Source organism: Pyxicephalus adspersus, chromosome Z (genome assembly GCF_032062135.1).
Source record: "Pyxicephalus adspersus chromosome Z, UCB_Pads_2.0, whole genome shotgun sequence".
Taxonomy (NCBI): Eukaryota; Metazoa; Chordata; class Amphibia; order Anura; family Pyxicephalidae; genus Pyxicephalus; species Pyxicephalus adspersus.
The window spans coordinates 12,607,037-12,634,165 of NC_092871.1; the positions used below are offsets into that span (position 1 = coordinate 12,607,037).

Here is a 27,129-nt window from a genome sequence, read left to right on the forward strand (position 1 = left end):
GAAGGTGGTAGTGGTGGGGGGGGGGGGGGGGGGGTGAGTATTGGGCAATTAGGAAGGTGATGGTGGATAGGCCAATTAATGTTTGTGATGTCAGTCAGGTGAGCCCTGGGGGTTTTAGAAGGTGATGGTAATGTAAATGGGTAAAGGGCTGTAAAGGTACAATGTCAGTCCCATCATTCCTTTTTATCATCATTTTACACATTCACATGTATATTCACAGCTATGTTTGGATGGCTCAACAGAAGGGTTGGCCTACTTACTTTCCTGGAGCAACCTAAAGTGCTCTGCACAGAAAATGTATTCAGCTGCCCTCTGAAGGTCAGGTGACCCAATGCCTATGGGCTTTTGATCATGTGACCAACACCAGAGGGGGCTGTATATCGGTGGTCGCCAACCAGTGGTCCACAGAAAACTTTGGGCATTATTTGCGATTTTTATGTTTTATTAGTAATAAAACAAAAACAATATTCTAATAAATTCTTATATTCTGAATGACAATTTTCATCTTTATATTGCACTAAATTCACAAACTGTACTAGAGACGAAAAACAAGAGAGGCGCAGCGTGACGTCAGAGTAGTGTTAAGTTATATGAGGCAACCATTGCCGGGCCGTACGCTTCAGTATTGTTTCCACCATTACAACAGTCACCCCCCTCACCCAATACGGATTCTCATCGATTGTTTAATTTGTTTATTTCTCAGATGATCTTTTAGGTAAGTATGACCTTTACTGTGCATTTTGTTTAACGATTATATTTAATGGCATTAAATTGTTTGACTTTGATAACTATCATTTCTTGTTTGGTTTTAGATTGGAATAAACCCATAATGAGTGAGAAAAAGGAAACCAATATTTTGCATTTCTTTAGTAATACCAAAGATAATACAACTAATGATAATAGTAACAATAGTAATACTTCACTTAACCCTGAGCTGATCAATGAATCAGAACCGCCACAGTCCTTGTCAGCATCATTATTTTACAAATGTATTTATCTTTTTATAAAAAATCATAATAATGGTCTGCGGGGTTTAAAATATGAATTTAGATGTCCGTGAGGTCTGAAAGGTTGGCGACTGCTGCTGTAGATGGGAGATCTGTGTGAAAAACCCCGCTGTGAGCTGCACATAGCTGCCCCCTGCTGGCTGCAATTCCCGGGGTATCTCCTGCTGACTCAGCTGTGTGTGTGTCTGTAGATAATACACATGCCGGCACCGCATTATCCTCACTTTGTGTCTCCTTTCAGATAAAGTGGTGAAGAAAGGAAAAAAGGACAAAAAAGGAAAGAAATCGGTAAGGCTGAATATTTCTCATCATTGCTTTTATTTTATATTTGTGTTGTCATTTCTCTCCTGTATTGATATATTATCATTATATGATATTGTCATCATGGCTTTTTTTGGTCCCTTTATTTTTTCGGGGGCATAGCCATAAAGCGGTGAATGTGACCTTCAACCAAACTTTCACTGCAAGTGACTTCTGGTGAATGTGTTCTAAAATACAGGAAAGAAAAGTTTTGCAATTTCTGTTTTTAATTTTTATTTTCCAATCCATATTCATTTGGAGCCACTTTACTCTGAAACTAATTTTTAATGAATAAAGTGCAACAAACATACAATGGTCATGAAAAGTTATTGTAAAGAGTCAGTGGTCCAATCACAAAAATCTGGATGGGGCAGAGGAAAAATAATTTGTTGTTTCAGCCGTTTATTTCTTTTTGTAATTATATTTTTATTGAAATTTTTAACAGGGTACAGAAAGGAAAAAAAAGTGGGAAAAAACATAAGGGGGTAGTAACACTATAAAAATGTAGCAAAACATATTCCAGAGTCACACAAAAAAAATAAACAGCATACAATAACTTTTACAAGCAGCCATACATTTCTATTATCTTTTATTGATATATATATATATGGGCACCTTACCCAGGCTGGTGACAATAGTAGCTCGGGTGAAAAGTCTGAGATTATCCTGATACAGCTATGTCAGGGCCCGGATGGGGGGTCTTCGATTAAAAGACAGCTCTGAGCTCAAAAAAAAAAAAAAAAAGTTGTAGGATTTAAAGTTACCTCCCCAGGTGTGAAACAACCCCCCACATAGCATACCTGTATCTGTGCATGTGTAAAAACAGCTACGGTCCTGGCAACAAGTATGAGTACTTTATTGGTGGTGGCTCTGCAGCACCCTACAATTTATATGTCCCATTCTCTCCTGGACCAATCGGTGCCCATTTGCAAAAATAATGCTTTGTGATTGGCCAAGGCAGAGGATTACTAAGTAGGAGCCGCACTTGCTACTGATGCTTTGCTGGATGTACAGAGGAGCTGCACTGTGCATTGGCGATAAGCTGGGGATGTCTACAAATGCATTGGGGACAAAGTGGGAAGATTGACTCCTAAGTAGAAGTTTTTGTATACGGAGTTGTCCTTTAAGATCAGGAAGGCGTTGGATTGAACCCCTCCCAGAATTGAGAAATGGATTTCCATTGTGAGGTGTTATGGGTATAGTATAGGCAGGGTGGACATAGGAGGGTGCAGAGTGTGCAATTGCACAAGGGTACCGATAGCTACTCCAGGGTACTCCAGCCTGCAGCCCAATGTCAGTTCTTTACAGGGGCCCATTGCTTGCTATGTCTGTACATAGGAGTAGTGCACTCGTGTGCTGGTAAGTGTATGACTATCATTCTTTAGTGCATAGGTGGGAATAATATCTAACCTTAGTATGTGATACTTCCCCCACGGCCTAGATTGTTAGCTCCTCAGCGCAGGGTCCCCTCCTCCTCCTGTGTCACTGTCTGTATCTGTCTGTCATGTGCAACCCCTATTTATTGTACAGCGCTGCGTAATATGTTGGCGCTATATAAATCCTGTTTATTAATAATAATAGTAACTCATTTCCAGGATCCAATGTCGGTGTCACAGTGGTGTAAATCCTCATTGATGTGTAGTTGTCACTGCGTTGTACTGAATGACTCAGAATGAGAAGACGCTTATTATAGCGGGGTGATCCACATAGCTAAGAATGTCGCCTGACTGGCTGTATTCATAACACTGAATTACTACTGCTGTACAGCTTCTGGATTTCTATATAAAAGTACAGCCAAATTCTGGCTGTCCTGACATAGTGGAAGGATGTGGGGGTGGACTCATTTTACATAAAGTGAACTTAACCGGGTCTGAAAAGGTGAAGATAAAATGTAGGAACCTTGAGATACAAGCAAGCATGTTGACATGTTAAATAATGATCATTATCCTTGACACTTCCCACAGGTTTTTTTCTTACCTGTCTGTGGTCCCTGGAGATCTTTCTATCAGGGCCCAGGAAAATATTCTAGTTCATTGTGCACAAGAATTGGATTCTCTGTCTGTTCCTAATAGAAGATCTTCAATTGATGGCCTTCCTATAGGAATGAATTGAGAATAAATACCCCACTGAACATGAATATGTGCAGGGAATGGGGATCCCAGTGATCCCATGGATTATGGACTGGTGGAGGGGCAGGTGGGCAGGTCTGATAGGCATGGTACAGGTTATATATATATATATATATATATATATATATATATATATATATAGATTCGTTACATCTTTCCACAGTCCCATACCTATATAATAATTATTATTAAACAGGATTTATATACACAACATATTACACAGTGCTGTGCATTAAATAGTGGTTACACATAACAGACAAATACAGGAGAGGACCCTGCCCTGAGGAGATTACAATCTAGGAGGTGGGGGAAGTATCACACAATAGAAGAAGATATGTAGTGGTGGGAGGTAGTGAGGGTTTTAAGAGACAGAAGAAGTTGGTTTGAAAAGTTTTAAGGACGAGGAAAAGTTTTTAGGACCAGGAAGACAATTCCAGAGAGTCAGGGCAGCTCCAGAAAAGTCTTGGACCTGTGCATGTGATGAGGTAATGAGTGAGGAAGTCATTAGTAGGTCATTGGAGGGGTGAAGAGAGCGGCTGGGGGAGTATTTTTTTTTTTACCAGGTCAGAAAGGTAAGTGGGACAAGAAATGTGGAGGGATTTGAAGGCAAAGCACAGGAGCTTGGATTTGATTCTCAGGTGAAATGGAAGCCAACGAAGAGAATTACAATTCCCTGGTTGGGGAGGAGTTCCTAAGACAGTTATGGGGTTGTATTGCACTTGGGCAACAACCTTGCAGGTGGGTGTAAGTAAACGAAGAGATGCAAAACCTTCAGATATTGGTAAATAGGAACCTGTTGAGGGAGGCGGGGTTAGGTTAAGTCGGTAGGGATTGTTTTTACTGATTATCTTTTAAATGTAATTAAAGCCAAAGGAAAGGGAGATAATCAATCACCACGAGTTTCTAATAAAATATTTGGCTGTGTCTGTTATAGCAAATTGGGTGAATCTTCCCAGCTGGGAGATACAGAGCAAAACCTGATAGGTGTGATTATCTCTGTCCATTAATAAACCATTAAACCACTGGCTTTAGAGTCTATTTTATATCAATCAATGGGTCCCTTTGGATCTCATTGGGTCCTAGATGTATATAGGGCTCCCATGTCTTCTAAGTAATGTTTAAGCCTTGCATACATCTGGTCATTGAAATGTCAAAATGCCTGAACTTCAGTGGGTAATAGAAACTTGGTCATCACATAATTCAGTAATACAAAGTGAAAATAATTTATATGGCTTGGCCCCAGATTTTTGTTGGCATCTTCAAATGGGAGGTCAATCAGCCACAGTTCAAGGAACCTCTAGCGACCTCCTGAGGATTCATGGTGTTCCTTGGAACCCTGTTTGGGCATGGCTGAAAGAGACAGGTTTACTCCAAGAACCCCTTGCTATAAAAGAAAAACATAGGAATGGTAGTACAGATTGCCAGATTTCTTGTATACAGGAAAGATTTTGGCTGTGTTTATAAATGTATGTAGTGTGTGTTTCCACTGAAAATATCACTTTGTGTATTCATTTTTACAATTTTGTTTCCACCAGTTCTTTGAGGAGCTGTCAGCAGATAATAAGCAGGCTCAGGAGGAGGAAGCAGCTAAAGAAAAAGAAAAGGAGCTACAACAGCAACAGGTGAGGTCCTGGCACTGTACATCCTTTCATACAAGAGACATAGAGGCCGCCATTGGTGAACTCTCCTCTGCAAATACCAGCTAGATGTTAAGCCAGCAGCTAACATTTTTTTAATTGTTGACCCTACGGCAAGCAATTGGATCAGGATCTTTAGAACATATTTTCTAGTCCGTTTCGGGTCAGTTAGTTACACAGTCTTAGCCAGACAATTATCATTTTTAGAAGGTCAGCAGTGGAGCCTCTGTTTTATAATAATTTCTCTGTATATAAAGACAATGCTTTTAGGAAATGGCAGTCATCTTAAAAGTTCGATGAACCAGGTACCTTTGGCATGCCCTTGTGACCAACCTACAATACTGGTCATGTGACCTATGACATAATGTTCTATGCATCCTTATGAAAACTTATTTCACGTTGTTTTAGATGTGGAGTTATCTCAGACTCAATCGATGTCCATGTGCCTTGGGTAAGGCTTTTCAGAAAAGTCAAGCACTTGGTAACAAAGTGAAACTTTATTATGCTAGTGATGTATGCCAAAGTCCCACAATAGGGATGCCACTTTTGTCCTGATCTCCTTTATATATAAAGTGACAAATGCAGTCCAAATAAAATGAACAAGCTCAGTGTTCTCCCCAGCTCCTTTTAGCCGAGCGCACCACCTGGCATATTTCAGTAACTACCCGGCTGTTTTTGGATGCCTACTGCCACCCGCCCATTATTTCCTCCCACCCGGCTTAAAAAATATTTCTAAGTGATACACTGAAGCTATATGTGTTACTTTTCAATGATCACCGGTTACTGCATGCAATTGACTGGAATTTATGATGCAGTGGCTGAATTTGCATCACTACCAAGTGAAATCTGTTTAGCGTTTTATACAATTGGTCATCATATTTAATAAAAGTACCTTTCAATTGTAAATGTGCTTTATTGAGACCTTGCACTTCAGCAATCACTGAATTGCTTTCCTACAGCAAAAGAAAAAAGAGAAGGAAAAGAAAAAGAAGGATCGGAGGAAACAGAAAGGAGGAGGTGATGATGATGAAGAAGACCGGGAGATCACCGAGAGGCTGAAGAAGTTGTCAGTACAGCCCAGCGATGATGAGGAATCAGGTAGAACACAATCTGATTGTTTACATGAGACGCTTCTATTAATAAACTTGTTTCAGTCACACAATATTAGGAAATTAAAAAAATCAGTGATAAAACTATTTATATTTATCTCTATACATAATACAAATATGTACAATTACATTATATATTGCATTTCATAAAAGCTTTTCTCATTTTGCAGATCCTGCTCCTAGAAAAGGCAAAAATCAGGTAATTTTTCATTTTGGCAAACTAAAGCCTGACATTTGCCAGTCTAATGTTGCAGAGTCTGGGGTTACCATTGTTCTGTTTGCGTAACATATGGTGTTCCAACCTTTAATATAATAGAGATAAAGCAATAACTTTTAGATAGTACAGTTGGCAGAAGTGGAACTATAGCACAGCAGACCACAGGGCCCCAGAAGTAGTGAGGGCCCTAAAAAGTCTGGCTGCACAGTGATTTATAAAGGTTACAATATACATTTAAAAAACTCATAACCTGCATGTTTATGGATTGGGACCACTATACAACTGCTATAATAGCCGCAGGTAATAGGTGTATATGTCACTATAGGTGTTGTATTTGAAATGGGGAATATGGTGAATCTAAGCATAAAAACAACAAATACTAAACATTACAGCATGCTAGTCCTAGGTTGTAGGTTTTTTTTTTTCACCTGGTGGTTGTTATCTCACCAGTATCACCTCCTGTCATGTGATGACAATCCTGTATTGAATATATGGAGTAGCATTGTCACAATTCATCAGAGCTAAAAGCACCTTCCCTCTCCTCTTCTGTATACCATAGGGAGGGGCGGTTCTGTAGTCGTCAGAAAAAGCTGGGGACAATTTACTTATAGGAATGCAGCAGTAACTGGGCGCAGGGAGTTATAACCTGACAAAATACAAGGGGTTTCTATGAGGCCACATTAGACACGAGTGATCAAGCTTTATCTTGTGTTTCTCTTGTAGAGTAAAAACATATTTGCAGCGCTCGGAGATAATGACAGTGAGGAAGAACAGAATGAAGATGAGGAGGAAGAGCGGACTTCTAAAAAAGATAAAGGCAAAAAAGTGAAGGTGATGTTCACAGGTTGCTGCTGTCCTGAATGTTATCTGTCCTGGGATTAATACACAATGGGCAATGTTACATCAGCAGCTATGTAGAAGCTACAGATGTAACATTTTCTTTCATCAGGTTTGCTTTTATAAAAAATGTCAACACTTCTGTATGCAGATTACTGGTGTGCCATTGGCCAAATCAGATTTATTAGACAATATACTGTATATACTTACGTATAAAAGATTTTTTGCTCTCAAATTGCCATTAGAAAAAAGCACCTCAGTTTGTATTCGGGTCTTACCTTTTGATAGATAACTGCACTGCAACAGATCACGGACAACTTCAGGTATTGAAGAGTTAGTTTGCATTTTCTGAGAACACGGTGTTATCTACTGGTGGCCAACAGTAATGATCGTGTAGGAGCAAGTGACCTACAATAACCAACCCAAAAGTACAAAATACTTTAACCTGAAACTGGTGGGGAAAAATATACAGACTTCCCAGATATATTTATTCACTTTAAATTTTATTGTAATATTTATTGATTACTTATTTAAATACAAGCAGGGATGGCTACAATGTGTGCCCTAGGCTTATACTTGAGTCAAAGCAGTAATTGCCTTGACATAAGATCAAAAAAGAGGGGGGAAAAGACAGGCTTTTTAAGGCAAAACATATACTTGTATACAAAAACTCTTCTTTATTAGATATTTTTGTTTCACTAAAACTAGACAAAGTCCTACTATGCTAGACCTCTGCTAACACAGTACTACTATGCTATAGTTCAATTACAGGTTACAGATCATGTGACAGAGTATTAGTTGATGTCCGCAGTGAAATGTCTCTTTTTGCCCTAAAGGGCTTCTGCCTTACGGGGGACAGGAGCACCCATCCATGGGTGCACTGGTAAAGACATCCCGGTTCTCCAGGCTGTCCACTTACCCCCATTTCCCCGTTTGGGTATGTGCAGAGAGAGATGCCTGGGGCTTGTCCGTCTGGAACAGAACATTCAGACAACAGGAAAGTGAAGGCGGAACAAGGGAGGGCTACAAACTCTTATCCCCATCCTATATGGGTGGTATTACACCGCCCAGCTATGCAAATATTCAATGTCTACTTGCACAGTATCTAAAATAACAACGGATGGGCGGAAGCCTTAGTGAAACAAAAATATCTAATAAGGAAGGGTTTTTATGTACAAGTATATGTTTTGACTAAAAAAGCCTGTCTTTCCCCTCTCTTTTTTCATTTTAAGTTTACGTATTCCTCAGGCTAGGCACACTGTATTCCCATTTAAAGAGGTGGACCCTTGTTCTATCAGTAATTAGTAATGATAGTACTGGAATCTGTCTGCTTTAGAACACAATTGTGCATAGTTGGAACATGGCATAAGATTTGCGTGCTTTTCCATACCTGGAAGTTTTCAGTATTTGTTCATAGTGACAGTGTTGAACTCAGAAATGGCTGGGAAGAAATTGTAGGTGGGAGGCAGCCCCTGTATTGTGACCAAACTCATCAGTAACCACCCAAAAACAGCCGGGTGAACTCTAAAAAGTGGCGGTGATGAATCTGACGGGCTTGGGGAGAGCACTGGATAGATTTCCATTGTCTTCCTATACAGAAAAATAATTGATAAATAATCTCCCCATTAGGGCATTTTTTGACAAAAGCAACCTGGCAGAGTTTAGAAAGCTTATTAAAAATGAGAAAAGTGTTGCTTTGCCCTCAATGACCAGGAATTGTCTCACTTGAATTTCGAGTTTTCCTAGCAATGTCCTAGCAATTCTGTAGATGCTACAAATTGCTGATGCAAAATCACTCACTCTGCTCTCTTACGTGTCTTAGGAAGAAGAAGAGGAGAAAAAACAAAATAAAAAAGCAAAGAAAAATGAAAAAGCCAAACCAAAGGTATGTTTTTTTCGTTATTGTTTTTAACAGTTACATTTGTATTACCTGTCTTATTTTTTTTTTGGATTTTTTTTTTCAAAGCCCCCCAGTGAAGATCTGGAAGAAAGTGAAGAGGAGGCACCAAAAGAAAAGGCAAAAAACAAAGTGAGTGTCTTTTATTTCTGCTGGATATTCAGACAGAATATCAGAAATTAGGAGTTTAATTTCTGTTCATTAAAATATGACAGTGATGGTTATCTGTCCTGTGCAAGGTAAAAGGGAAGCTATGAGCCTGTCCCTCCTCCTGCAGGGTGACACAGAGGGGAGCTAGTAGCCCGTCCCTTTTCCTGCAGGGTGACACAGAAGAGAGCTATGAGCCTGTCCCTTTTCCTGTAGGGCGCTCACACAGACAGAGGGAAGTTTTGTGTCTTTCCAATCTTGCAAGGTGACACAGATAGAAGAAAGATGAGACTGTCCCTCCTCCTGCAGGGTGACACACAGGAAGATGCTATGAGCCTGCCCCTCCTGTGGGGTGACAGACAAAATAGAGAAATTACTCTTCCCTCTTCCTTCCAGGTTCCTTTTACATACTGGCTAACAAATGGCTTTTTCTCTCTACAGAAACCACCTCCTGAGGTGGTCAAAGAGGTGGTCAAAGAGGAAGAAAAGAAGCCTAAAAAGAACAACAAAAAGCAAAAACCAGCACAGGTAATCCATTTTTGAATGGTATGTCCAGGGGAACTCTACACCTCTGTATATTAAATCTTATGCACGAGTTGTTACCTTGTGGAGCAAGCTGAAAGTAGATGTACCCTTGGGGTAAAGTGGCCTGAAAATGTTCAAGCTAGGTGACTCCTCGTTTTTCATATCATCCTTTTCCCACAGTTGCCTCCTAAATCATATTGTTTTGCCATCCATTCCAAATATAATTACGGGTATCAATGGAGATCCGATATCTATGACCCATCATTTGAGAAATAGAGGTGTAAAGGTTATATATGAAAAAAGGTTATATATGAAATACTTGCTTATTTTATTAACAGATTCAGAATCGGTTTGGTGCTCTGGATGATGATGATGATGACGATGATATAGGCAGTGCTGGCTCAGATCAGGGGGTGAGTTCTGAATAGTATCCATTTTAGGATGTGAAGACCGTGATATATTCTGAGTGCCTGTGGCAGGATAGGTCTGTAGAGTGGAAATCGGACCACAAAGCAGAATTTCTACTTTGACTCTGAGGATTGATTTTTGGGAAATACCATTGGAAATCTGTTGTGTAAAAGCCATGTAGCAGAAATAAAGGACCGTTGCCTGCCTGGACACTGCACCTTATAAAAAAAAAACAAAAAAAAACAAAAAGGTGTAGCCAGCAGCTGGACAGTTGTGGGGTGTATAGGGTTAAAAAAGCATACTGTAGTTAGATTATATCTGATGGCCTTACAGTCAATCTCAAGTTTGTCTTCATTGTTTGGACAGAACTTTTAAAAAATATATTTCCCTTATCCTGGGAGGGAGATAGCAATTCTTGCCACCCTATGACAATGTCTGTCACTGTCTGCTGTTCAGCTTCAATGAAAAAAGGAAAGTCCGTAATGGCAGCCCTCATACTTCTTCAGTACCAGATTGGTCATGCTTAAAGGACAAAAAGTGGAAATTTTACTGTGAATTGTATTTTTCCCATTTTGCTCTTTGATTCAGTGATGACAAGCTGAACACAAGCATATGTAGTAACTAATGACTTGATGGAGCAGTAATTGTTTTACGAAATCACAATTATTACTTTTCAATGTACGGATATTTTGTCTAACTCTATTTTTTTTTTTTTTGTCAGTCTGGCGATGAGGAAGGTGGCGGAGAAGGGAAGACACCTGCTGAGGATCCTTTTGCCAATCTAAGCAAGAAGGAGAAGAAAAAGATGAAGAAGCAGGTGAGTGACATGAGACGTGATTTTAATCTTTAATTACACGAGCTTAATGTTATTTTTGGAAGGTCTGTGGGTCTAACCAGCTTACCTAAAAGATCCCTCTTGTCCGGTGTTGACAGATGTGGTCTTGGATCTAATGTGATAGGTTTTGCTCAAATAGATATTTATTAGTACAGTGGTGCAGAAACTGATCTGATACTTTAAGTGTAATTATCCTTTAAATTATAGTACATGTGTCCTTTAGCCCTACTTTTTTCCAGTGAAATGTAAATAGCTCTCCCGACTTAGGAAGTGCTAATATGTCGATATACTTACTACTTATTAATGTATTCAGTTGGATCAAAAAAAGACCCAGCTCATGTTGCTCTCAGTGGACCTGAAGCCAAAAAGTAGACCCAACCCATGTGCAATAGCATGCAACTCAGTTGTTTAAGTAGGACAACTGGAACTGTGGCCATGGTAAATATATATTAGATATGTGTGGGATAATGCATATTTACATTTTTTTTTTTTTTTTTGTTTTTTTTTTTTTGTTTTTCATACAAAGTCTAGTTATCCTTCATAATTTCCATACTCCTATCCTATTTTATAAAACAGATGATCCAATTGGAGAACTTTTCTTTCATAACCCTTGAAAGTTTGCAGAGACCTGTTGTGAGCTTCTAATGTGCAGAATATTCACAAGCTGTTATATGACATTAAATACATTGATCAGGACAGGTGTAATGGAGCGGAGTTATTGGTCTTCTCTGGCATAGCATAATGAACTAGGCCACCTCATTCCATTATGTCAGTAAATTGATGATTGTGGAACACACTTGCTGGTGATGTTGGAATATACTTCTTGTTGAGTCTCATACACAGCCTTACATAGAAACTAGACCAGTACTTAAGTTTCCCACTCCCATCAATCATATTCATACCTGCATTGGAAGTGTTATTGTTACTGTTATTATGCAGAAATTGTAAAGCGTAAGCTCCTGGCAGATTCCTATTGATTCTATATTCTTTCATTCATTTTCTATTACCCTCCTATAAAACTTCACTGACATTATATTGTGTTGATGTGTCTCACAGATGGATTATGAGAAACAAGTGGCAACAATGAAGAAGGCAACAGCAGCAGAAAACGATTTCTCTGTCTCACAAGCAGAAATGTCATCTCGCCAGGCCATGCTGGAGAATGCCTCTGACATCAAGGTAAGTGTGACATTTCCTGGCTGATTGAGCTTGCTGGAATTTCTAGTTCAATGCTAGAGAGTATTGGGATGTCTGAATGCCCATGGTATTGTGAGAAGAACTTTATTACAGGTAGTCCCGGGTTACATACGAGATAGGGACCGTAGGTTTGTTCTTAAATTGAAATTGGTAAGTTGGAACATGTACATTATTTTAATAAATGCAATCAGGACAGATGTTCGTTCCAACATATTAGGCAGCATGGTGTCAGTTACTTTATAAAATCCTCAAAGTGACTTAATCACAAAGCAAAAAAAAAAAAAACCCTATGGCGCCTCGACATTTATTAACTTCTGGAGCAAGCTGTGCTTGATATGCAAAAAGAAATAACTGCAGAGTTTGTCTTGGTCATTAAGCCCCCTAGCGGTATTCCCAAATCTGACACGGGGTCGATTTTCCATGCAAAAATACGTATTCCCGGGCCAGACTCGGGATACCTAAAAGCAGAATAAAACCCCACTTACCTTGTTACATCGCTGTCCTGCGGGTCCCCACAGGTCCTGGGGACACGTCTGCCTCCTCCGATCTCCAGACGCACAATGCAGAGACGTCCTACGGGGATTCCCGGTGACGTTGGTGCGGCCAGGACTTAGCGGCGTAGCTGTATTGAGTCCAATACAAAGAAATATTCACATATTCACACATCTTTATAATTATATATTCTGCTGTATAGTTATTTTACATTATAATTTTTTTTTTTTTTTTTTTAAGTTTATTATTAAATTTTATTAACTTATAAAAATTGGACGTGTGTCGGTGAGTTATGCCTAAGAACTATAGGCCTACAATGTAAAATAAATTTCCATGCAAAAAATGGTAGCGCTGTTTGGGTGGAAATGGGGCCAGAATCAGACCGCTAGGGAGGTTAAAGAGTTACAAGATATTGCAGAAAAGCAAAAGATTTCTTCTGCAAGTCATGTGAACCCTCCCACCCCTCCACTTCAAGCCTCTGTCCTGCACTCGAACAAGCAGGGAAGCCCCTTCGTAGCATGAGCGAGCAACTTGCAAACAGCACGGTTCTGTTCCATGGAGAGGGGGGCCGAGCAAGTGGCACCTCACTGCACTCTCTCCCCTTCACATGTATTGCATTTCTTCATTGGATGGATCCATGAACAATGTCAGACGAGCGCTGTACACATGTCAGATTCTCGTCCGATATCAGCCCTGAGGCGAGAATCTGACGAGAATCATCTGACTTGTGTACGTAGCCTTATTGTTATTTTAACCACCTTGCAGTTAAGCCCGACCTTTGCTCGGGCAAAAAAAAACTGCAAGGATGGTTAAGCCCGAGATTTTGTACATCCATACTTACCTGGTCCCCCTGTGCTCATCCAGCGTCGTCCTCCATTGATCATCGTCCGCCGATCTCTGAGGAGGATGTTACAGTAGTCCAGACGAGAGATAAGAGCATGTACAAGGAGTTTGGTGGTCTGTGGATTGCCATTTAAAAAGATTTGGGCCACTTGGCATTCTACTGCTTATAAAAGTGCTTGCTTACCATCTCAAATGGCGATGACCCAATGTGATGTTCATGTCCTAATTTTTCCTGTGCATAAACACTGTTAAGTACAGTAAGCCACTGTAGGAGGAGGTAATCTTCTAGGTCAGGGATCGTTTAGTTTATATTAGTGACTATGGAAGGTTTAACACAGTTCATCAACCAAACCATTATTACAGCTTACCAAAGCTGTGATGTGTTAAAGCTGATCTCCGGGGTAATACTGAACCCTTCCCCTGTCACTGTTCTTTAACTGATCGCTGTCAGTAAAATAATAAATCACAATAATACTCTTTTTACTCACCTAAAACTTCAGTGATGCCCATGCTCTAATCCAGTATTTTATTATTTTCTGGAGGAAAGGCCATTATTTGGATTTTGGCTATTTAGTGGTTGAAACAAAAAAATGCTTATATCTTCTACACAACTGCGGAATGCAGGATATTATTTTTATTACCATATCTAAAACTGATGTTTTGCCTTCTAGCTGGAGAAATTCAGCATCTCAGCTCATGGCAAGGAGCTGTTTGTGAATGCTGACTTGTATGTGGTCGCTGGTCGACGCTATGGTTTGGTTGGCCCCAACGGGTAAGTAATACATAAAACTCTGTAATTTTTTTTTTCCCGAACTTTCACATTAATAAGTTTGCTGATTTTATTTCCTCTTTAGCAAAGGAAAAACAACTTTACTAAAACACATTGCCAATCGTGCCCTAAACATTCCCCCCAACATCGATGTTCTTCTCTGTGAGCAAGGTAGGTACTATTGCTCATATTTTTTAAAAATGTATATAATTCAAGAGTATTTTTTTAAGTGTTTTATTTATTTTAACCCCTCTCCTCTTCTACACAACAGAGGTTGTTGCTGATGAAACGCCTGCCGTACAAGCTGTCCTAAAGGCTGACACAAAGCGTCTGAAGTTGTTAGAGCAGGAGAAGCGGCTGCAGGCTCGCCTTGAGAAGGGAGATGACAGTGCAGCAGAGAGGCTGGAGAAGGTGAACATTCAGGAATGGACCAGGGTACATGTTTGGTAAACGTCTGTAAGACCTGTAAGCCTGACTGTTTCTTTGTCTTTGTTCTAGGTTTATGAGGAGTTAAGAGCCACGGGAGCCGCCTCAGCTGAAGCAAAAGCTCGTAGGATCCTGGCTGGTCTGGGCTTTACTTCGGAGATGCAGGACAGAGAGACGCGGAGATTCAGTGGAGGCTGGAGAATGAGAGTGTCGCTGGCAAGGTATCTTCAGCTAACTATTTTAGTAATGTGTACGATTTATAGGTTGACATGCTTGGTATGGTCTTTTGATATTAGCCCAACTTTGGTCTTTAGAAAGTCCGTGTTAAAAGATTTTTTTCATATAAACTTTGAGGGGTAATTATGGAGATTTTCAATGAGTGCCAAGCATTGCATCAGCATTTTGGAAAATCTACATTGAATGATGTACCTTCTGCAGTACATTCCTCCCTATCATCCGACAATCTGTGTCTGGCAGTACGTTCTATATTCTACACTGCCATCATTTGATTGTTGCGTTGTAGACTCTATATACCAAACCACCAAATGATGTGCTGTAAATGGAATGTAAACTGTACAGCAATGATTACTCAGTGGGTTAGTGTGTAATCTACTCTGTACCCATTGCTGTACATTAAATAGGACACACTGTGCTGGACATTGTAGATGCCGCACTACCCCACTCTGTATGCTGTGTTGCACAGTCTGCATTGCAAGAAATTCTGTGCTGTATGTTTAAATGTCCACATTTTACATCACTCTGAGTAATGTATGCAGTACAATATATACCCTAACCCTGTTGATTGTCTTCTCAACAGAACGTTTTCCATTTAATGGGAAGCTCCACTTTTTATAAGATGTCTATTTGGAACGCAATCAGTTTTATTCGAAAAACATAAGGGTTTGTGGCAAATATTGTACAAATATCTGAAAATATAATTAGACGTGGGGGCAGCCATATTTACTGAAGGCTCTGATTTGTTCCAGTTCCCTAACTTCCATAAGAACTATCCTGGCCTCAATGCTTTGAATTACCAACTCTCATAAATGTTTGTAAATCAGGATTTCTGACTTCTTGTTCAGAGTCTGAAACTCCAATTGAAGTGATACCTTGGACTATTTCTGATGCCTCACCTTCTGTGTATTCCATTTTCCAGGGCTCTCTTCATGGAACCAACACTACTTATGTTGGATGAACCAACCAATCACTTGGATCTTAACGCTGTCATCTGGCTTAACAAGTAAGACTTTAACCCTGTGTAGTCATTGTAAGGTGACAATGGTTCTCCATACTGCTCTCCCTACATGCATACATATCTGAATTGTCATGGCTGTTGTGTGCTTCATATCTCACTATCTCTCCAGTTACCTGCAGGGCTGGAAGAAAACACTCCTCATAGTCTCCCACGACCAGGGCTTCCTGGATGATGTGTGTACAGACATAATGCACCTTGATCAGCAGAAACTTTATTATTACCGGGGGAATTACAGTAAGTGTTCTGTAATCTAAAATTAAAATGTTCAATTTCCCCGCACATGACACTAGGAAGTTGTGTTACCTATCATGCGATTTATGGAATAAATGTTAATTGAACTTGAGAGACGGAGAATGACCAGGAATTTTAGCCAACAGCAGAGACCTAACTGTTGTGGTATTGTTGAGAAAGAAGACACCCCAACCCAGCAGCACTTCTTTATTTTCCTGTTTTTGTCATTTTAGTGACGTTTAAGAAGATGTATCAACAGAAACAGAAGGAGATGCTGAAACAGTATGAGAAGCAAGAGAAGAAACTGAAGGAGCTGAAGGCCGGAGGGAAATCTTCCAAACAAGCAGTGAGTAGATGTGATGATCGGACCGGTTCTCAAGGTGCTCATTATACAGAGATAAAGATAAAGATATAAATGGATTTATTCATCCATATACATTCTTAAAAAAGAAAAACAGAAATGAAACAAATTAAACCTACATTTCTCCAAAACATTTTTGAAAGGTTTACTGCACCGTTTCGTGAGATCTTTTCTTTAAGATCATAGTTAGGAGTTTAGGATAGAAATTGAAGAGACCTAGCCAGTAGTAAAATAGCGTGTGGTGCTGTTTTATTGATTTTTACAGCCTAAAAGGAAAAATTTGACTGACCGCAAGACACAAGCACAGATTTATGGAGGTCTTTTGCTTATCTGTATGGGGATAGCAGGACAGTATTGTGTTAATGATTAGTTGGTGGTAGTATATATTATGTGAGATGTAAAAGTAAGCCGTTTCCTGGAGAGGTGTTAAAGCTGAACATCCATTCTTATCCTGCACAATTGTACAGGTTCCTCTCCTTGCTTACTGGGATTTTACTGCAGGCTGGTGACAATGTGCATTCAAAGTTGCAGCAAGTCAGATAGAGCATGTCTGATTTCCTAGCTAAAGATGTCCAGCATCCATCATCTAGCACAGTGATCCCAAACCCCTGGGCCAGGGACCTGCACCGGTGCGTTGGGGACCGCGGTAATCTCTTCACACTTTCTTTTTGTGTTGCAGGAGAAGCAGACGAAAGAAGCTCTGACCCGAAAGCAACAGAAGTGTCAGAAGAAGAAAACCGACGACGATTCCAATGAACCAGCTGAGCTACTGAAGAGACCGAAGGAATATACGGTGAAATTCACCTTCCCAAATCCTCCTCCGCTCAGCCCTCCTATTCTGGGTCTGCATGGTATGTACCCTTAGAATTACTGTCCATGATTTTTCTGTCCTCTACAGTTAGGATTAACCCTGTGTTTTTATTTCTCTGTTGCAGGTGTTGATTTTGGCTATGCTGGACAGAAACTTTTGTTTAAAAATCTGGATTTTGGCATAGACATGGATTCTAGAGGTGAGTATGAAGGCACAAAAGTCCGATCTGGCTTATTAGTGCACGGCCCTACGCTGAGCCTGGTGACTCCGGTGCCAGGTGTGGGGCCTAGTATCTGTCAGAGGTCATAATTGTAATCTTGTGTTATTGAGAGGCAGGCTCATCTAGCATTGATGCAGCAGAATGTTGAGTCAAAGTTGCTTGGGACCTATTAGTGATCCGCTTTAATTGGAGAACAATGCTAAACAGTCATGAATGAGAACTGGACTGGGATCTGTTTGTAAGAGATCTGCATTGATTTGCTGTTCCCGAGATTTAGCCCTTCTGAATCTCACACCAACCACAGGCTCACTCCCTGTTGGAAGCCTGTTCTAACCCAAAATCTCTAAAGAAAATTTGTGGACCTACTTGTCTTATCAGCATCTTAACTGAAAAAAAAACACAACAACGTTCTCTGGGTTTTTCATTGTGCAGGGTATGCAGAGAATTCTGTACAACGGCTGCACATATTCTGCAAAGTTTTGGAGTGGGATTTGGCCCTGGTGTGTGACCTAAATAACATATCAATTTGCAGTTCAATCACAAAATATCTATAAGCAAAGATGGTATTGCCTGTTGGGATGCAATTGATGGTTATACAATATATTACATAGTAAATAAAAATATACATATACAAAATTACATTTTGTGTGTGAAATAAATTAAAATATACAATTTAGGTTTTTCCTTAGGGATGATTTGCAGGATCCTTGGTAAGGGCCATTTGGGCCTTACGCCCCTCCAATAAAATACTTGAACCCTGCCAGATTTTGGAAGTAAGGCCTGGTGAAATAAAAGTGTGAAGACTGGAGTAAAGGGTTGCACTAACATATTATGTGATATTACTTTGTAATAACATCCTATCTTATCCCAACAGTTTGTATTGTGGGCCCAAATGGTGTTGGAAAAAGTACTTTGCTGTTACTTCTCACTGGGAAACTCACTCCTGTAAGTATAACTGGGCACTATTCTGTGTGTAATATTAATGTGTATAATTAATGGTGTGTAATATTATTCAATCAGTAAGTGGTTCTCTGAGTGTTCTGTCTTCCTTTACAGACAAAAGGAGAAATGAGGAAGAATCACAGACTGGTGAGTATTGGGGGTTTGTATGATGAAGGTAGGGCCTTGCCTCCTATGACTCTTTTTTTCATGGTGATTTCTTCTTTCTTATATAGAAAATTGGGTTCTTTAATCAGCAATACGCAGACCAACTGAACATGGAGGAGACAGCGACCGAGTACCTGCAGCGTAACTTCAATCTTCCCTACCAAGATGCCCGAAAATGCCTGGGGAGGTTTGGATTGGAGAGCCATGCTCACACCATCCAGATCTGCAAGTTGTCAGGTGACCACATCTGAGATTTATCTCATGTCTAATACATACTGATCCATAACTCACTTCACTAACTGCAATGTGTCCAAGAGAATCAACGCCAACCTTTTATTACACAGGTAGTCCCCAGCTTACATATGAGATAGGGACTGTAGGTTTGTTCCTAAGTTGAATTTGTATGTAAACTGGAACATGTACATTATTTTAATAAATGCAATTAGGACAGATGTTTGTCTTACCGTGTTATTAGGCAGCATGGTGTCAGTTATTGTATAAAATCCTCACTGTGAGTTAATCACAAACAAGGCAAAAACAAAAAATCTTTACAGGACCTAGACATTAACTTCTGCAGCAAGCTGTGCTTTGATATGCAAAAAGAAAAAACTTTAGAGTTTGTCTTGGTCATTAAAGAGTTATCTGGTCATTAAAGAGTTATAGGAGGCTGCAGAAATCGCTCACCCCCTAAGATCACCCACAACCTCAGCTGTGTTTAGCAAAAGATTTCTTCTGCAAGTCATGCAAACTGCCCCCTCCCCCCTTCAAGCCTCCTCCTGCACAGGAGTGACCAGGGACACTGGTTTGTATCTCGGAGTCGTCTCGGGGACTACCTGTATTTAAAAAGTGAATAAAAAATATTTAGGAAAAGGAAAAAAAATTGCAAGTAAACATTTAAATTATTTTTTTCTGTGCCTTTACCAATATTTTTTAAGTTGTTGACATGGTCTCTTTAATATACCCAAATGTTAATTGCAAGACAGATTTCATCTGATGGGTCACTGTAGCTGAAGTAGAGTTGGCAGTGTAATATGTTTCATGGTTTCTGGATAGTCATATATATTCAAGATCAGGCAATAAATTATTTGCATTTCTGTTGCAGGAGGGCAGAAAGCCCGAGTAGTGTTCGCTGAGTTGTGCTGCCGGGAGCCGGATGTCCTCATTTTGGTAAGTAAAAAAAAAAAAGTATTCCTTATGTAGAACTGAACATATCGTGGGGTTATCCTGGGGGTGTAGCTCCATGATTTTTTTTTATCCAACGTTTTAAGTCATTCTAAATGCAAAACTGAATCGTAGCTATTTGGTCCACACTAGACAAGGAACTGGGGTGAGTTGCAACACTACAATCATGTTATGTTTTGGGGTTTTCATTATATTTCTTTTTATAGAACCTTTTTATTAACGTAATACCCTTTTAAACTGAACCAATAATCACATTTTTTATCAATATGCTGAAGCCACGCTTTTACATTATATAATTTTTTTTAGAGGAGCTTTCCTCCCTTTTCTGCGGTAAAGAACGAAAGGGAAACCCGCAGCTTTCTGGGATACTTGCATTCTGTATCCCAGGAGGCTGTGGGCTGCTCTACCTGGCAATTATTCTTCTACTTTTAAAAATTGATTTAGCAGGTGTTTGCTGAAAATATAAGACCTGGTCTATTCTTTAATATTGTTCTCCTCTCCTGGCATCTATAGGATGAACCTACAAACAATTTGGACATTGAATCCATCGATGCTTTGGCTGAGGCTGTGAATGAATATAAAGGAGGTGAGCATTATATAGTTCTAGTTACACATATGGTGTATTGTGCTGAATAGTTCCCATTATCACCATGACCACCACGTTCTGTCATTTGTAATATTAGACAACAGATGAATGTGGTTTTCAACCAGGTGACTCCTATTCTATTCTGCAGAAATATAATATACCACTATATGAATCAGAAAAGATATGTTAGCAGGTATTGTCCTTTCAAATTGGCTTTTTGGATTTCCTTGAAGTGAAATTATACTGTAGATGCCATGCTTTAGGAATATGACATCCTTGCTGTGTGTTTAGGCTGGAAGTGGGAGTGCAGTCTGCTGTACAGTATATGGTCCAGGAGATATATATATATATATATATATATATATATATATATATATAATATATATATATATAATATATATATATAATGATAGATAGATATAGATGGACATATAGGGTCCTGCAATTGACAATTATATTATGTCATCTCTCTCCCCAGCGGTGATCACAGTGAGCCACGATGCCCGTCTCATCACCGAGACAAACTGCCAGCTGTGGGTGGTAGAAGACCGGAGTGTGAACCAGATCGAAGGGGACTTCGACGACTACAAGCGGGAGGTGCTGGAGAGCCTGGGAGAAGTGATCATCATCAAGTCTAAAGACAAAGATTAAAATGGACTAATAAAGAGCAGATTGCCACACACTGGTGAGAGATGAATTCTCCCCTCCTTTTAAAAATGGAGCCATCTGGACCTGGGAGAACAATGATAAAATCCTTGTTTTTATTTCCATGCGGCTGCCTTGTTATTGAGGAAAATGCAAATAAATATTTATATATTGGCTGAAAAGAGTTCCATGGTTTATACAGAATCTTAGGCTAGAAGTTGTTAGTGCTAAAGAACACCCCCTCCTTGTCTCTGTAACATGAGGGGTGTTCTGTAATCCACGGAAGAAAGCTAACAAAAGTGAACATTGCAACACTTAGGGATCCCCTAAGTACTTCTGTATTTATCAAACAGCTATACCAACCTTTTCCATGGTGTACTTAGTGTAAAAGAGAAGTCTGTTATGATTTATGGGCTATGCGGGGTATTAATAACTGATCACAAATTTTTGCTGCTTGTTTAGGTCCTTTACATAGCAAATGAAAGTTCTAAAGATTTTGCTCCCAGAAAATTCCACAATGTTAAATAGAAATCCTAAAGGTGAAATTGCACAAAATATTGGTGGTGGTAAACAATGTTTGCAAATTCTTATTCTAAAGATTTACCTTTTTCCTGGCTTATGTTCAGTACATGGCCGATGCAGGGTTTGCATCCTATGGCATTGTATAGTATCTGTTGACTGTGTAAGGAGATGAAGGGGTTGGGGTGTGTTTGTGCCAAGTTGCCTTGTACTGACCAGACTGATGCAGACCTCACCCCTTCCACTCCTAAAATGGTCCCTTACCTATGTCTGCTATGCCGATCGATCATTGGAGGTTGAAACCTCAGAACCCACGCACGCTTACAGCCAATGCAGGTCCTATGGCTTAGTAGCACCTTTGGGATCCTAGATGATATTGCCTCATATGTAGGGTTTTACCTGACTTCCTTAGCCATTCTGTAACCATGTAAGCAATTATAGCTCATTATGGGGTTGGAGTGATAAAGGAGGAGCAGTGTAACCAGTTATTGTACAACATTTGATCTGATACGTGACTTTTCTCTTTACATGAATAGGAAGAGGTTTGGCTTCCTCAACAATGCCTAAGCATGCCTACTACAAAAGACATTTTTGTCAACACTGACGGTTTCCTTGCATAAAACACTGCCAAGCCCAACTGTTGCTTGGTAATAATTAACCACAATCTTTGTAGGGAATAATAAATATACTTTGATATGTGCAGCCTCCAATCTAACACACCCATTAGGTCAAAGTCTCTAGGGGCTGGGACATATGGGAAGCAAAGTCACACATCTGAAGCCAAGCTGCAAACCTTGTGCTGTTGCTTGGTAATAATTAACCACAATCTTTGTAGGGAATAATAAATATACTTTGATATGTGCAGCCTCCAATCTAACACACCCATTAGGTCAAAGTCTCTAGGGGCTGGGACATATGGGAAGCAAAGTCACACATCTGAAGCCAAGCTGCAAACCTTGTGATTTTGGCTGAATTTGCAAATTGTAGCAACCATAGCAAGTGTAGTCATGAATCTATCCGATAAGACGGCCATATGTACATGGTAACAGAAACACCATCCAGAATAAAAAGGCAAGCCTAAACTCTTTGTGTGATCTATAAACTCTGCAAACTTGTGCTGCCTGACCCTTTAGTTTGTTCAGGCCATTAGGCATTGCCCCAGTGCCTGATAACTCATCATAGGGGTTGCTATGCCTAAATAATTGCACCCTACAGTGGACATCAAGGAACATGCATGTGCTTTGTGTTGCATTGCTTTTCTATATAACAAATCACCCAGGACCCATTTAATTTTTTCCACGCATTGACAGCCACCCAAGAAGAGCCAAGATTTGCACTGCAATATATGGCACTACTTTTGTGTAAACAAATTTCCTGAAGTCTGTGGTGTAGCCAGACTTCTAAATGAATTATATTAATTTATTCCCCTACATGACGCTAAAAGAATGAAATTGCCCTTGGAAAGTCACAGCTTATAGGAAATTCTCAAGAATTAGCAACCCCCTCCTTCCTGAACAGCTAACTGACTTGTAAAAATCATTATAAGGAGCTTATTTAAAAATGGAAAAAAATTCTATATGACCGTACTGTATTGAGGTAAACTTAACAACAAGGAAGAAAAATGTTGTTATAATTTAATTATATACAGTATATGTTACACATCCACAGGCAAGGTCCAGGTTGCGCATGCAGACACAGCAGTGCAGAGTAGTCGGGAAAAGCCTACCCCATGATGGGCTTAGACACAGATATGACTGGTTAAGATCACATAAAGAACACGGGCCGGATCTAATAGTGTAGACGTGTTTGCTAACGAGACAATCCGCTGACATGTTACAAAGCACTAGAGTGTTCTCCCCAGCCCCTTTTAGCTGGGTGCACCGCCCGGGACTTTTCAGTAAACCACCCAGCAATTTTTGGGTAGTGACTGTGAAGAGTTGGGGCACAATACAGGGGCCTCCACCTAGCTTAAAAAAAATCTGGAGAGAACACTGCACTATGGCCTCCAGTTGTTTTAGATGGACTCCGCAGTTTTCTGTTTCTTTAGCCTTTAGAGGAGGCATCTCCAGGCACAGTCTGTCTTTATACTAAAATAGGACTTGCTAAGGGGCGGCAGCAGTGCAAAGTACACTCTCGCTTCAGCTGAGGTTACAGTTCATGGGGAAGTTTAGGGGTGGAGAGAAGATTCAATGCAGGTCGATCTTGCCCCAAACCCAGTGCGATCAGTGCAGCAGCCAGTACGGTTTTCTTGGTTATAGTAAGTGGCGACGATGGCATCACCTGTAGGAGACACAAAGAATAAATGCACATGTTCCATTTACTTGCACAAAACAGATAACTGAGCCCAACAAGTCTGCGCTAGAAGCCGTTGTTTAAAGTAGTCCAGCGTATTATAATAAAGCCCAAATCCTTGACAAAGCTCAACTTACTAGGGCTATGAGATGCTAAACCCCCGAAGAGAATAAAATATGCTTAGGGAGATTGTCACACAGCAACAATGATCCCATAGGACATTAATATTCTATTATTATTATTAAACAGGATTTATATAGCACCAACATATTACACAGCACTGTACAATAAATATAACACTGGTGGGAAAAGCAGAGCCACCCAGCTGACATGAGGAGTGCCAGAATTTAGGGTAATTGTTTTAGCCTGGGTTCAAATAAGACATTACAGTTATATCCAAAGGTTGCCATTGAGTTTCTTATTTAAAAAGTTTCCTCTAACAATAGAGTGGCAGTAAATGTACTGTACATAAGCAGTCCCCAACCTGTGGGGACCCCACTTGGGGGTGGGGTGGTGCGCCCGCCAGAGCCCCACGAACCATGTCTCCCGTATGCATTGCAGTCTCAGGAGGGTGGGGGGTTGTGTCTCTGGACACAACTCACCCACTCTCCCATTGCAGGCTCAGATCTGTGGGTTCTGGCATCATGACGCCACTCTAGGGGAAGTTTCTTCCCCTTTGAGGGCCACACGGCTCCGGAGTCTGTAAATTTAGCGGTCTGCCACATCCAAAGGGTTGGGGACCACTGCTAGAGATACTGTCAGTAGATCTGTCACCAAACAGATTCTGCACCCTGCATCCAGTGTTCTCCCCATCCCCGTTTAGCCGGGTGCACCACCCAAGCAAAGCACCACCTGTTTTGGGGTGGATACTGAAAAGTTGGGTCACAATACAGGGGGTCTCGCCCACCCACACCTTATTCCCACCCGGCTTAAAATTCCTGCGGAGTATACTGCCCACAGCACTATTATAACTTTGTAAGACAGCAGAATCTGTCACCTACCTGTTCTAATTTATGAAGACATATGAGACCATCAGGTGCAAGCTGGAAAGTGGAGAAAGCATCATATGTCCTATAATGTTCAAAAGAAAAAAATATTAGCACTGCACAACACAATGAATGCTAACCCCTGAGCCACCGTGCTGCCCACTGGCATGATGGATGGAGAGATGGTAATAAATTATTTCTGTAGAGCTGAGCTGTAGTATTCAGTAAAGCTGAACAGTGATCAAACTTAATTTAATGAAAGGCGGGTTGTGATTGGTTCCTCTAGGTAACATTTCTTTCACAGAACGAATAAACCTTATTGTTGCTGACAAAAGGCCCCATACCTACACAGAGACATATGGACTGAAGCATCGGCTCACCTGTACAGCTCCGTCTTGTCACTCTTAAAAATGCAGAAGGGTAGACAGTGCATCGGGAGGCCGGTGAAGGACCAGCGGGCGTGGATACTGTTGGTCTCTGGATGGGACGTAAGCTTCAGGACTGAGATACGAGAGTCGCTATAATAACTCAACAGCAGTAGCCGCATAAAGGTCAAAAAGAGCTGGTACTTAACCACACCGCTGTGAGAAAAGAACATTGGTCAGACAACATACAAAGCCAGGGTACACATTACAATGCCAGGTAACCTTCTGTTTATCAAGAAACCTTTAAATACAATCTGTATTGACTTACAGGGTATAAAAGGGATTGCAAAATCTAACGGGAACATCTAGGGTTCACCTCATCTTTCCGGCTGCCCTGCAAGACAGGGAAGTCAGCATTTTGTCTCTCTGTATGGGATTTGCACCTCTGTATTAGTTGAGGAGGTCACCAGAGCTAGACGAAGGATTCAACTTCCTAGGTGAACGTGGGTTCTTCATAGAAAAGCAGGATTTTGGTATTTCTGGGAAAGGTGAAGGCGCTGCTAGTTTTCATTTTATACTACAAGAAAGTACAGGTACATTTTAAATTGACACCCAACGCTGTGCCTTGCTGGGGATCCACCTTCTGGCACTCAGTCTGCTGTATGGTTAGGAATGGAATGCACAAGCAGGTCATTTTAAAGGCCTGCGTACAACTTCTAATTATCAAGAATCTGAATTGTCAGATAAGATACTCTGGAAGGTCATCCAATCTAAAAGGAGAATGATCTTCATGCTCGGGGTGTTAGGTTTCTTTCCTAAGGTCATGCTCTCTGTTGGAAAGTCACAGAGGACTTTTGGTGATTTACCAATATTCACCATGTGCAAGCCAGCTCCAAGGGTGTAAGAATCTCCTACCCCTGGAACATTTATCAACACATTATAAAACAACTAATTTTAAAGAGAAAGTATTCAGATATGGCAGCAGAACAGAAAATGTTTTAGTTGGACATACAAACTTTTCTCTTCTTTCCAAATCCAGATCAGTCTATTGTGCTATAGTGATTTCTATTTGTATGGAGGAAGTCACACAAGACCGATTCTGCTCCTCTACTCACAGGTATAAATATATACAGAACCACAAAGGTGCATGCACCAGGCGCTGTAATAAATTTTGACTTTGTCCAATGCACAAACTGAGCCAAATACAATGACTGACTGTATTCTCTACTAAACTAAAGTTCCAGTTTTAAGAATTCACTATCTTGACAGTCATTATTACAGAAAGGGACAGGTGATGTCCCTTCTGCAAGAATCCCCCCTACCTGCCCGATTGCTCCTGGTAGCTGTCAAAAAAGCAGAGCTGTGCATGAGCAATCCCAATCACAGCTTTCCCTGTGTGTGCTGGGAATAAATGCCTGCGCGAGATTATGACATCCTGGCCTGGACAATCAGGAAAGCTGAAGATCCTCTCCAGGAAGAAAAGAAGATGATGGCATCTTGCAATGGAACAGGGACAGGTGAGTATTTTGGGTTCTACTTTAAGCCATGCCTGGTGCATGACTCAAATTCTAAAGGACCAGCTGGAGCAACACTGTGCCGGCCCAGGGCAAGCCAGTGAAATCCCCTGCCAGTACTTTTAAAATATTTGAAGTTTGATTTCTTAGACATTAATGCTGCAGTCTTTGAATCTTAGTTGCTAGGTAAAAATTAAAAATTATTCTTTAATCAAAATGCATTATCAGGTATTTTTATACATCTAGTACTGGCCAAGCAAGCTGCAGCAATCCTCACATC

The 27,129-nt window shown here is 40.4% G+C and overlaps 2 protein-coding genes across 2 annotated transcripts in view; one reads left to right on the forward strand and one right to left on the reverse strand.

Annotated features, from left to right (window-relative positions):
* ABCF1 (ATP binding cassette subfamily F member 1) overlaps positions 1 to 21,355 on the forward strand; it is a 22,972-nt gene extending 1,617 nt beyond the window's left edge. Inside the window, exons 2-27 of the mRNA XM_072429939.1 lie at positions 1,249 to 1,295; positions 4,972 to 5,058; positions 6,033 to 6,171; positions 6,353 to 6,381; positions 7,123 to 7,230; positions 9,059 to 9,121; positions 9,203 to 9,265; positions 9,722 to 9,808; positions 10,144 to 10,218; positions 10,935 to 11,030; positions 12,105 to 12,227; positions 14,252 to 14,352; positions 14,435 to 14,520; positions 14,621 to 14,760; positions 14,848 to 14,996; positions 15,932 to 16,015; positions 16,140 to 16,264; positions 16,495 to 16,607; positions 17,302 to 17,473; positions 17,558 to 17,632; positions 18,528 to 18,598; positions 18,710 to 18,742; positions 18,829 to 18,997; positions 19,863 to 19,927; positions 20,456 to 20,528; positions 21,007 to 21,355. Coding sequence (XP_072286040.1) covers positions 1,249 to 1,295; positions 4,972 to 5,058; positions 6,033 to 6,171; positions 6,353 to 6,381; positions 7,123 to 7,230; positions 9,059 to 9,121; positions 9,203 to 9,265; positions 9,722 to 9,808; positions 10,144 to 10,218; positions 10,935 to 11,030; positions 12,105 to 12,227; positions 14,252 to 14,352; positions 14,435 to 14,520; positions 14,621 to 14,760; positions 14,848 to 14,996; positions 15,932 to 16,015; positions 16,140 to 16,264; positions 16,495 to 16,607; positions 17,302 to 17,473; positions 17,558 to 17,632; positions 18,528 to 18,598; positions 18,710 to 18,742; positions 18,829 to 18,997; positions 19,863 to 19,927; positions 20,456 to 20,528; positions 21,007 to 21,179 — 2,546 coding nt within the window. The 3' untranslated portion in view covers positions 21,180 to 21,355. The remainder of the gene's footprint in view (positions 1 to 1,248; positions 1,296 to 4,971; positions 5,059 to 6,032; positions 6,172 to 6,352; positions 6,382 to 7,122; positions 7,231 to 9,058; positions 9,122 to 9,202; positions 9,266 to 9,721; positions 9,809 to 10,143; positions 10,219 to 10,934; positions 11,031 to 12,104; positions 12,228 to 14,251; positions 14,353 to 14,434; positions 14,521 to 14,620; positions 14,761 to 14,847; positions 14,997 to 15,931; positions 16,016 to 16,139; positions 16,265 to 16,494; positions 16,608 to 17,301; positions 17,474 to 17,557; positions 17,633 to 18,527; positions 18,599 to 18,709; positions 18,743 to 18,828; positions 18,998 to 19,862; positions 19,928 to 20,455; positions 20,529 to 21,006) is intronic.
* Positions 21,356 to 23,305: 1,950 nt separating this feature from the next.
* CZH6orf136 (chromosome Z C6orf136 homolog) overlaps positions 23,306 to 27,129 on the reverse strand; it is a gene marked incomplete in the record, with an annotated part of 9,366 nt that continues 5,542 nt past the window's right edge. The window contains 3 exon segments of the mRNA XM_072430106.1: positions 23,306 to 23,972; positions 24,986 to 25,055; positions 25,351 to 25,551. Of these exon segments, the coding sequence (XP_072286207.1) occupies positions 23,841 to 23,972; positions 24,986 to 25,055; positions 25,351 to 25,551 (403 nt within the window).